The sequence below is a fragment of the Cibotium barometz genome, chromosome 48, assembly GCF_041138505.1.
Source record: "Cibotium barometz isolate CiBa-2024 chromosome 48, ASM4113850v1, whole genome shotgun sequence".
Classification (NCBI taxonomy): domain Eukaryota; kingdom Viridiplantae; phylum Streptophyta; class Polypodiopsida; order Cyatheales; family Cibotiaceae; genus Cibotium; species Cibotium barometz.
Window position 1 is genome coordinate 12,280,396 of NC_141093.1, and position 12,217 is coordinate 12,292,612.

The 12,217-nt window shown below is 42.6% G+C and overlaps 1 protein-coding gene across 3 annotated transcripts in view; it reads left to right on the forward strand.

Moving 5' to 3' along the window:
* Window positions 1–9,219, forward strand: part of LOC147610815 (protein ROOT HAIR SPECIFIC 17-like) — a 54,606-nt gene extending 45,387 nt beyond the window's left edge. For 2 of the 3 annotated variants that reach the window (XM_086785425.1, XM_086785426.1), the window contains exons 4-11: window positions 5,000–5,076; window positions 5,182–5,270; window positions 5,995–6,181; window positions 6,255–6,313; window positions 6,414–6,566; window positions 7,029–7,131; window positions 7,213–7,544; window positions 8,157–9,219. In XM_086785425.1, coding sequence (XP_086641551.1) covers window positions 5,000–5,076; window positions 5,182–5,270; window positions 5,995–6,181; window positions 6,255–6,313; window positions 6,414–6,566; window positions 7,029–7,131; window positions 7,213–7,544; window positions 8,157–8,616 — 1,460 coding nt within the window. In that variant the 3' untranslated portion in view covers window positions 8,617–9,219. Of the gene's footprint in view, window positions 1–4,999; window positions 5,077–5,181; window positions 5,271–5,994; window positions 6,182–6,254; window positions 6,314–6,384; window positions 6,567–7,028; window positions 7,132–7,212; window positions 7,545–8,156 lie in introns of all 3 variants that reach the window. The other variant, XM_086785427.1, reaches the window with a different exon arrangement.
* Window positions 9,220–12,217: the final 2,998 nt, after the last annotated feature.

Here is a 12,217-nt window from a genome sequence, read left to right on the forward strand (position 1 = left end):
GCATGTGATATTAAGCTTACTTAGGGCTGAAAGAAGGTACACAGAGCTTCCACATGTGATATTAAGGTTACTTAGGGCTGAATAGGAAATAGAAATTCCGCATGTGATATTAAGCTTACTTAGGGCTGAAAGAAGGTACACAGAGCTTCCACATGTGATATTAAGGTTACTTAGGGCTGAATAGGAAGTGTGTACCTTCTTTCAGCCTCAAGTAAGCTTAATAGGAACCTTGATGCAAGACACCAACAAATACAGAGAGAAAGCTATATTATATGGTACTAAAAGGTGTCAAAATGACTGTACAGATTATGTGGCCTTTGGCCTTCCAGAAAAGGTAATCTAAGACCTCTAATGGAGTGACTTTTGACATGCCCCAAGAATGGGATGAGATGCCAAGAATGAAGCAATGCCTTGCCTTTTATAGGCTCTTGGAAGCCATAGACTGCTGGTCGGCCGGCTCCATTGGACACAAAAAGCATAAATGCTGCCGACCTGAGGTAAACCACCTACTTTGCCTGGCCGACATGGTCCTAGTCCAATGGTCCTAGTCCAACGGGATGCCTTGAGGCTTGCCCTACTGCCCTAGACTACTGTTTATATGCTGCCGACTTCAGGGATTAGCCTTGAGATTAGCCATGTCCATGTGTGTCCACATGACATCCCCTCCTGCTAAACTTGATGACGGGATTCCAACATTTGACCATGGATGACTGTCATCATCCCTTGTCTCCTCAGGGACTTCCAAACTTGTCATCGTTCCTTCCTAGCAACCTTTTCACCGAAAACCTTGCCATGTTGTTGTTTCCACTCCAAATTTGGTGTTGAGATATGTGCATCAGTTCCTCTTTGTCCCCCTTATCCCTGAACAGTATGATTGTCTCCTTCCCTAGGTTGATCTTGGCATCCCTGCCCCACTCCTTGGATGATTGTCATCATCCCTTAGAACCGTTTTCCCGAGAGCCTTCCTTAGAATGACCCAAATGGCATCCGGTCCTCAGGGCTGCCATTCCCTTGGGTTTTGCTAACACTGACCAGCCCCATGGATTTCTACCTTGGCTGTGTTGCTCTCCTTGGACTTGTGCACCTTCCTTGGACACCTTCAGCACTTAGCTTTGCTGAGCCTAGACAGAGAGAGAGAGAGAGAGAGAGAGAGAGAGAGAGAGAGAGAGAGAGAGAGAGAGAGAAAACTGTATTTCAGTATATTATATGGTACAAAAAGATGTCAAAGTGTTTCTACAAATCTGTGCCTTTTTTTTCTTCCAAAAAGGTAACCTAAGGCCTCTAATGGCTTGACTCTTGACCTGCCCCAAAAATGGGATCAGATGCCAAGAATGAAGCAATGCCTTGTCTTTTATAGGCTCTTGGAAGCCATGCCAACTGGCCAACTGCTGGTCGGCCAGCTCCCTGGACACAAAAAGCATATATGCTGCCGACCTGAGGTAAACCACCTTCTATGCCTGGCCAACGTGGTCCTGGTCCAACGGGATGCCTTCTGGTGCCTGCCAATGGCTTGCTACTGCCCTAGACTACTGTTTATCTGCTGGTGACTTCAGGGGTTAGCCTTGAGATTAGCCATGTCCATGTGTGTGCACATGACATTATTTGTTAAAAAACTGTTTCTATCTTTGAGCAAAACCTTCTCCAGACAACACAGATCATGCTGTAGGGCAATCACTCATGAAAAATAGCGAGACAACAGGACTCTTAACATAACATAACCATTCCCAGCTCTACTGATACTTAAATTGTTGATTGAAAGGAGCATAAATAGATCAACAGCAATTTACACTTACTGCCAAGGCCGGAAGCGAAGTGATTACTGCAATTTTTGCAGCAACAATCTAGAGGATGCTTTTCTCTCTACTTTTGGCTCGATTGGCTGGTTAGCTGCTGTAGCTCCAAAGGTGCGAACCATGTGGTGTGGGTGTGTAGGTTGAGAAGGTTGTAACGGATGGGTTCACCTCTTGATGGGTGAGATGAGATGAAGGGTGCATCCAAGCTCTACTGGAAGTGTGGCAGGCGATCTATATGAAGCCTCTGTGAGAGAAAACACCAATAAACCTTGGCATACTACCCCCCGTCATGCCTCTGCTGCAAGTCGCCGAGATGACTCCACCAATGCAATCCTCAGGAGTTTGTCTGTTCAAGGCTGTAGACGTGGTGCATGAATGTCACAGTCAGCGGGAAGAGTGTGTCTACTGCGAAGCGTGCTGATCCAAACTCTACTAGTATCATGGGGTACGATAGAGAGGGTTTACTCCAAAGCATGCGGAAGCATCATAATCTAAAGCCTCTCAAACTTCCTCCAATCCTTGGCTCCAAGATCTGACCCCCAAAAAGGAGTCCTATACATCACCGCTGGAGTCGCTAAGGTGTCAAATAGCCTGCAAGTGTGCCTGGAAGCACTCTCTAAGGAGGGCCAATGGAGCATATCCCCTCTCCAATCTGCCTGGGTGGGTGGACACATGGTGAAATTTGAAAATCAGGTGAGTAAAGGTAACTCCAAGTATTACATAGGTTGAGGTTATCTCAACGGTGCCTTGTGCATATGTGAAATGATGCCTGAGACGGGAGGTGTTAAAAACCTTGGCCTTGGTCTTGCCAAGGTTTACTGTATGTCCCACTACTCACAAAAGGCCTGTAGGCTTCCAAATGTCTCTGCAATCCCTTTCTCGAGTCTGAAATGGAGCATTATGTCATTTGCATAAAAAGAAAGATATATTTTTTAAACATCTATGAAAGACGCATGCAAAGGGTGTATGAGACCAAAATTAATACATGTGATCTGTGGGTAATTGTATGCTACAAAACATGAAAGGAAGAAAACTAGCTACCCAAAGAATAGGACCCACGTACTACAGGAGTCCTACATGTACAATGTGATCTACCCAACCAGCCATGTGATATATTCATCCAATAGTACCATCCTCCTCCGTGATAAAATGCAGGGCTGTGACGAAACTGTGGTCCTTGTCTCTGAAGTACGCCCTGGATCTGCAACTTGTCGGGTGGGGGATCCGGATCTCTGGGGGCAGTGTGCAAGTAATGAGCCTGTGCCACCTAACCTATTGATAAAGTCGGATATCTCATCTATGTAGAGCCTTCTTGCTTCACCCAATTGTGCTAATGACCTCAGCTGAACGTACTCATATAGAGATATGATCCCTCAAGGTAGACCCAGCTCCCAAGGTCGTTAAAAAGGCAGGCTTGAGGTAAATTATCAAATGCTTTGTGGAAATCCACAAGCAACAATAAACACACTGCCTCTGTGGTCGGGCCTTCTCAATAATAGTTCTTGTGTGAAGATGTGGTCTAGCATGGAATGTCTCTCTGCAGTGAATTAATCTTTGACTCCAGTACAGATCCATATAATCGGCCAAAATGTGACCAATCCTGTAGTTATTGGGATCCAAGGGAACCCTGGCCTTAAGGATAGGGGTGATGGTGTTACTAGACCATGAAGGGGAAAACCGTGGTAGAGGGTTTTGTTGTACATATCTGCTAAGGCATCACAACCATGAGCAATGTGACCAGCTAGTAATCTCATGATCCTTACTTAGCTTTGCTATTCTGGAGTTTGCTATGGCCTTGGTAACAGTGCAGATGGTGAAAATGGTGGCTGAGGTGGGTCGAGGGGAGGCAGGAAGAGGGGGTGCAGGGGGCTCGCCGTTCGGACGTGATTGAGGGCCTGTCCATAGATGAGGGTCGGTGATAGGTGTGGACTGCTGATGTTCAGGTAGTCTACGCCATGCTTCACTGCTATTTACACTCAAGAATAGTTTGTAAAATGCTTCACTGCTATCTCTACGCTCACCATCGGCAATGTGCTCAACTAGTAATACCCCTGGTCCTTAGCACTAGTTTGGTAATAGGACATAAAAGTTTCCTGGGATACTTTTACGTTTGTTAAGTGGCTATCTTCAAAAAAAAAATCCAAGTTATCTCTTCTCTAATACTTAATTACACCTTAATCATTGATTATTAGTGAAAGGGTATCTTGATTATTAGTGACTAATCTCTTCTCTAATCAGATAGCTTTCTCCTCAAAGAGCGGCTAGCCTTAGGAGAAGTGTCTCTTTCCCCTCTCTTGATTACTTGACTCCCACCCTGGACATGAGGCGAGTCTGTATCTAGCCCTCCGAAGCTGTTTTTAGCCCTCCGAGGCTGTTTTTTTCAGTAACTAATAGAAGGATCTTTTTCCCGGACAAAAAAATATTACTCAACTTTTGTCAAAGTTCTTTAGCTTTGCGTTTCTAACTTCAGGGCCTTGCTTTTTGGCCTTGGAGCTGCTTTTTGGAAAAGCGGCTTTTAGCTTTTTAGTCCGGCTCAGTCTCCTCTTGCCAATGGTATCTATCGCTCGCGGTCAACCCGGTTTGACTTTTTGCTTTTTCTTGCTTTTTGACCAAAACTGATGCTTTTTCTTGAGGAAACTATATGATCTCTATTCCCATGTCTTCTTCCACCTGTCTGTTGTCCGGGCATGGGCTCCATCATGTGAAATAGAGCTGGGAGGGCCAAATAGTCTCTCTCTCTCTCTCAACACACACACACACACATGTATAGATTATATGAACGTCTACAAAAGACCCAAAGGGTCTATGAGACCAAAAAATGTTACATATGATCCCTGCATGAGAAAAGAAAGGAACTGCTGAAACTAAAACAGGCCCAGCATACTACACTGATCCTGCGTGTACAATGGAGTTGGGGGTTAAAAATGCTGTATTTAAGATGGAAAGAAATGATTACATAGAATATTAATAAGCTAGTTTTTCTCAGCTATTCATGTATTGGAGTTATGTTGCCCTCTTACTTCACGTAAGACGTGCAAAGTAATCTGCAAGCAGGTTGGAAGACATTAGTACTTCACTTGCCTTTCCTTGATTTTTTAAATCAATCACAAATGGAATTGCAGGATCTTTCATGGATAATATTGAAATACATGAAGGTATATAAACTTGAAATGAAACTAATCACATTCACAATATGGACTTTACAGGACAAATCTCCAAATCTCAATCAAATGGTTACTTGTTAATTGAGGCGAGTGGAGGTCTGAATCAACAAAGGACAGGGGTAATAGTCTGACCAAGTAGAGGTTGTAGATTTTAGAAGTAGGCTTTCCAGTTGTCTTGAATACTTTGGGATGTAATGTTTGCGACTTGGTTCCTATTATAACAGATCATTGATGCAGTCGTGGTTGCTCGGATTTTGAATGCCACGCTGGTAGTACCTCATTTAGATCACACATCTTTTTGGAAGGATAGCAGGTTGGTATTGAAGATTTTCTGGCTCAAAACAGTTCTGGTGCTAAAAGATAAGAAAGAGAAGTTTTGAATATTGATATGCTTTGCCATCATAAATTAGCATTGCTAACTCCTCGAACTAGAAATGCACGCTTTTTCATTAAAACAAAGCGAGTTAGACCCCTTGACTTGTAACCAGAAGCTGCTGCCCTACCAGCACGGCAAGGGCATAGCGATCTCCAAGTCAGTATGGAAGAATGTGCCGCCCTACCAGCATAGCAAGCGACAGACATACCCATCTCCAAGTCCGGACGTACGCATTCTTCCATACTGATTTGGATGCGTACCGATTGCTAGGTGGCATACCATGAAGCACCTTTTTAATAGTACACTCTTCTTTGTAAGAGGCTTAACCCTTGAATGGGCTTTCTGCATTTTTTAACATGCCATTATTTTGTGTAATTACTGCCAAATCTTTTGTTTTCATTTTTTACATGTCATTTTGTAGAGATGCTTGAGGAATTTGAAGTCATTTCTATCTTTCTTTTCTTTTAACGAGTACAAGATTTATAATAAATTTCTCCTAAAGTACTTCCTGGGGCACAAGTGACATGGCTGCACTTGAAAAGCAGAAGTGTATGTGAGCCCTGAAATAGAAGGAAAGATTGCCATGAATCTCCTCTTTTACATGCTTGGTCCACATGTAGAATTGTTAAATTATTTAATGCTACGATACCGGGTTATGCAGCAACTTCAGCGACATTTTTAACGTAGAGCGGTTCATTACTGCACTCAAGCCATATGTATCAATCGTAAAAGAGCTACCTGGAAGCATGAAAATCCAGGAAGGAAAGATATTCTCAATACGTGTTCCAAGAAAATGTACCCCAGATTATTACAGGAAGAGAGTTTTGCCGATTCTACTGAAGAACAAGGTTTGCAATTTGATCAAATCACTAGAACCTTCTTTTTGCAATGACGGGAATTGCACACATGTTGCCTGTCCAGGAAAAGGGAAAATATCACCTGCCTCTCATCCACCCCCTGCCCATCCGGAAAAAGGGGAGGTGTGTAATGTCCCTCAGCATGTTTGAATTATTATTTTTTGTAATAAGAGCCATTGTGTTATGCATTGCAGGTGATTCGCTTAACAAAATTTGATTATAGGCTTTCGAATAGATTGGATGAGGATCTGCAAAAACTTCGGTGTAGGGTGAATTATCATGCCCTGCATTTTACTGAAGCTATCAAAACTATGGGGAACATACTGGTGGAGAGATTGAGACAAAGGAGTGGTCGATATATAGCACTCCACCTCAGGTGTGCATGTAGCTGCAGTAGGATTGAGTCTTATATTAAAGGGTTATGGCAATCAAATTTGAAATTAATTTTTATGTGCTTTTTGTTCTTGGTGGGACCCACTGCATGACATCAAATGGCATGGTGGGGCCATCCATGTGGCAAATGGCATGGTGGGGCTAGGTAGGCAGTTCCACATGACATGGTGGAGCACTTGTCATGTGATTTTTCCCATATGGCATGGTGGGCTTTACCACATGGCACTAAGTGGCATGGTGGGGCGCACTACATGGCATCACATGACATGGTGTGGCATGTGGCATGGTAGGGTTTTCCTTGTGGTGCCATGTGGCATGGTGGGTGCCTTCCATGTGGCACCACATGGTGTGGACTGTAAGAAATCATATCAAATCATTCTGTGTATGCTTTTCTTTGACAATGTTCGATGTTAATAGTGTTTTGTGTTATACCTTGAATTTGCAGATTTGAGCCTGACATGCTGGCCTTTTCGGGCTGCTATTATGGAGGTGGGGAAAAGGAAATTAAGGAACTAGGGCGGCTTCGTAAACGATGGAAGACAATACATGTAAGACTAGTTTCAATGCCATGCACTTGTTGTTATTCAACCTGTTCCTCTCGTTAAAGGATATATTTTTGGCATTGCTAGCATCGAAATCCGGATAGGGAGCGGCGAAATGGGAGGTGTCCTCTCACCCCTGAGGAGGTTGGATTTATGCTACATGCATTGGGATTTGGTGGTGATTCCTACCTCTATGTTGCATCAGGGGAGGTCTATGGTGGCGAGAACACTTTGGCTCCTCTGAAAGAAATGTTTCCAAACTTTTATAGCAAAGATGCACTGGCAACTGAAGAAGACTTGCATCCATTTTCTGCTTACTCTTCACGCATGGCAGCTATCGACTTCATTGTATGCGATGAGAGCGATGTTTTTGTCACAAATAATAACGGCAATATGGCACGTATGCTTGCAGGCCGCAGGTGCTCTCTCTCTCTCTCTCTCTCTCTGTGCGTGCGTGCGCTGCCTGCCCTGTGCTTCCCTTTCTTGCCCACGCTGCCTGCTTCTTGCCCGTTTCCTGGCCACGCTGTCCATCCCTTGCCCCTTTTGCTGCTCATCCTGCCGGTTTGCTGCTCGCTGCCACTTTTTGTGGGCTGTGCTCCCCCTTCCTCCAAAACGATTTGTGGCCAAATGGATTTTTCCTGAGTTGATTAGCTTCCCCATTAATTCATACTTTTCGATTAGGTTTTCCCAAAACATGTGTGCCAAATCAATGGTAGCCCAAATCTATTTTGCCCCAAATCAATTTCCCCCAATCAATCAGCCTTACCAGATTGTTTTTCCCCGAAATTGATTTGACCCAAATCACCTTGCCACAAAAGAGAAAATAGAGGTTTTTTATTTGTCCCCAATTTTCCCTGCAAAACACAAGGTGACCAGGTCATCTAAATGGAATGGCTCTCTCTCTCTCTCTCTCTCTCTCTCTCTCTCATTCTCTCTCTCTATCTCACACACACACACACGTACAAGATTTGTGTGCAAACTTTTCATACCATTCACTTGTGCATGTTATCTAAGGACTTCTGAATGGACAGGCGCTACTTTGGCCATAAACGCACAATTCGGTCAAATGCAAAGAAGCTGGGGTCTCTCTTTTTAGCTAAGCCAAATATGACATGGAATGCTTTCGCATCAAGATTGCGGAAATTGCAGAAGGGCTTTATGGGAGAACCAAATGAAATGAGGCCTGGAAGTGGACAGTTCTTTGAAAATCCTTCTGCATGTATTTGTCAGACAGCGAAGGCAAAGCATAGTTTGAAAGATCTGCAAGAAACGAGTGGAGTACATCCCTATGCACATGGACAGGACAAAGAGCAACGTGTGAATTTTTTTAGTGAATTTGAAGGTAAGGAGGATGCAGGCCAAGAACAAATCGGTTCTTATGATGTAGAGGATTATATTTTCAATCAGCAGGACAAAGAAAACGATGAGAATAGTAGGCTTGGCAGGCTTGCAGAAATGGATCCCGAGGAAAATCCATGGCTGTCAGACTAGTAAGCCTTCATACAGCTTAGCATTCAAGATGTATATATCAAGTGGGCTAAGCTAAAATGAATCTAATTGTGCTAAGGCCCATGTTTAAGATTTATCAGCAATGATTACAAAAAGTTGGCTGTTCACCAATACTTTTTTGAATTAAATCAGAAAAATGTTCTTTCTTGCTTGGAAAAGCGCTGTAATTCAGCTTGAGCGAGACCATAGAGATTCGAATCACTTTTTTGCATTAGTTCCTGCCAATGTCATTAAAGTCATGTAAAGGAAACCGGCAGCACCTCAGAGATCAATAGCAAGGGTGGGCAATGGAAAGGTCTTCACATAGCAGACAGGATACACTTGGAAGGGCTCATTGATGATGTCAAGAGTAATATCACAACTTTTGTGAACTGACATGCCGATTGAGATTGCTTTCCGTTTTGTGGGAAACTCTATGTCATCTATAAAGTCTGCAGGAAAGTGTCACTAGAAGTTTCTGACTTCAAGTATTTAACATGTGCTAGTACCCACCTCTGTTCAAACTTCCAATCATTTATTGTTTGATGCTCCAGCATGCTTCTGGAGTCTACTTTAATAAGCATATAACGGTTTAGAGTTGCGGCCCCATGGACTCTTTTAACATAGCGACAACTGTTAAAAAGATGAATTAAGTTGCATATTATTTTGTATATACTATTGTAGGTCAAGATCTCCCGTAAATCTGCTACTATGAAGAACTCGTATAGCAGACAAAGGGTTTATGCAACATATGATGAAAGTAGTAGAAGGCAACTAGCAGGACTACAAAAAGCAGCATGTGAATTGGTTGAAAGTAGTAAAAAGCAGCGCACACAGATTGAAAAAGAAATATATGGATTGTTAAAAGGCTACCAAAGCACTAGTGGACTATTAAAGGTACTATTGGACTATTAAAGGTACTAAAGATTCAGGTTACAAGCAGTGTGAAAACATTGTAGAAACTTCAAAAAAACATTCCTGTCCATTAAAAAGTAATCATGTGACTACTAAAAAGCAATCGTGTGACTACTCAAAAGAAATCATGTGACTACTCAAAAGTAGTACGTGGAGAGCTAAAAGGTAGTCAAAGCAGTATGTGGACTTTTCTTGTGTGGTTTTTGTCTTGAGCATGTTCATAGTGGCAATAATCGTTCCTCTTCAATGGATAGGCAAGATTTGGTTAATGAATAGAAATTTTCACTATAAATCCCCAAAACCTTTGAGGCTGTTGCATTGCCCATAGGAAGAACCAAGAAGAGAGAGGAGAGGAGGGCTCTTGTTCACCACCTAGCCGTAGAGGAATGTAGATAAGAATCCACACTCCCGGGCTTATGAAGTGACATGCCTGCCCACAGTTGCCTGCTGGTTGCCTGCGGTCCTCCAACCCAAGCACCCCACCCTTGAACTGTGAACACTCTCGCCGTCGCTCTCAGGTTCCATGTCCGGTCGAGCCCTACGTAGCCAATTACAAGCTACGTGACATTCCCTTCCCCTTAAGAAGAGTTTTCATCCAAGAAAACAAACTGAGGATAGTTTTTGGTAAGAATACTTGAGCGTTCCCAAGTGGACACTTCCTTGTCTCTACCCTTCCACTTGATGAGTGCCTCTTGGTACACAATATGCCTCATGTTCAAATCCCTAAATCCAAGAATCCTCTCAAGTTCATGTGGAAGAGATGATGGTTCAATATATTCCACCAAAATTTCATGAGTAACTACGTTATCTTGATGATCCAATGTTTTTTGTATTCTACTGACATGAAAAACACGGTGTACTCAAGAGCTCTTCGGCAACTCAAGTTTGTATGCTACACTACCAATCTTTTGAAGTATTTAAACGAATCACAATATCTAGAGAAATATTTTGACACTTTCCTATCTTGAGAGTCTCTGACTTCATAGGGGACTTTTAAGAAAACAAAGTCACCCTCTTCAAAGGTTACTTCTCTATGGCTCTTGTCAGCAAATGTTTTTGCATGATCTTGTACACTACGAATGTTATCTCTTGCTGCTTTTAGCATATCTTGCATGTCCTCAAGGAAATCCTTGACAGAATTAATTTTCTCCTTCTCTAGCCCTACAGCTACAGGAGATCTCGGCTATTGTGGAAACCATACATCAACATGAGAATGGGCTAAATCTAGTGGCCGAATGTTGAACTATTATAAGTAAAGTCCCACAGTGGCAAGTACTTATCCTAATTTGATTGCTTTTTACTAACATGCGCTTGAAGCATGTCTTCTAGCACTTGGTTGACTCTTTTTGTCTAACCATCAGACTGCAAATGGTCGTCCATACTCCTACTTAGAATAGTATCCAAGTTTTTAAAGAATTACCTCCAAACGTGGCTATCAAACTTCTTATCTCTCTATCAGAAACTACATTTGCGACGAGAAAGCCATATAGTTTGTAGAGACGGTTGATAAAACAATTTAGCTAGCTCAAGAGTTTTTATCTCCTTTTTAGTAGGAATCGAGTTCACACTATGGAGGACCAACCATTATATGTTATTGTAAGAGACTACTTCCCCTTATAGTATGTACTCTTATCTTTTTGGTTATATGATTGTAGAGAAGAGAAGAAGATAGAAGAAAATTCAGCTATCCATCTCTCTTGTGGCTTGCTCTCTTTTTTGTGTGTGTGTTTGCTTGTAAGGAAAGCAAGCTCTCCCTCTCCCCCACATTCTCTTTATGGTGTTAGAGCTCCAGTAGTTTGCGCGTCTCTGAGAGCTAAGAAGGCAAGAAAGAGGAAAGAGCAAAGGAAGCAAGGAAGCAGTACATAGGTAAGAACATCATCTTCTCTTCCCCTTCTTGTTTTAACTATGACAAAGAGCATCATCTTCTCTTCCCCTTCTTGTTTAACTATGACACCCCCTGGGTAGCTCTGGGAGATACACATCTCTGATTGAGGAGCTGTCTTTGTAGGCTTGGAGGTTTTTATAAGGTGTGTAACAGTACTTGGCAAAGAGTATAAGCCATTGAAGACCTCCATTATAGTTAGAGAGAATGTTCCCAACTTTTGGGACTTAGTGTCTAAACTGATCTCATAGAAGAAAAGTCTTTGGGTGAGGACTCTTCTTGACAAAGCAAGAACACATCATAATAGGTCATCTACTTTGATTGAGGTAGAGGTAGAGGTCATGGTCGAGGCCAAGATGGGCGCTGACATGGAAACCAAAATTATGGACAACAATAGTCCAATGATTCACACTAGCAGTAGCAATCATACACAGGTGAAAGAGGCCAGTCTAGAGGCAACAGGAGCCAGTGGCGCCGAGGTGGTTGGCAACAAAGAAATTAGAGTACAAATAGCATAGAGTGTTCTTATTATGGAAAACTAGAGCACACGGCAAAAGACTGCTTTAAAAAAGTACAATGACATTAAAAGTGAAAAGTTGCAGCAAGGCAACTATGCATCATCTAGTAAACAGGGTGGTGATGATAGAAGTGAGTAGTTGTTTGTGATGCAGCACATGCTAGATACAGCACATGCTCAATTCCGTAATAGGAGATGTATCAAGATCTAAAGATATATGGTATGTGGATTCTAGTACCTCTAACCACATGACCAGTCATGGTGGTGAATGGTTTAGAGATATGCAAAAA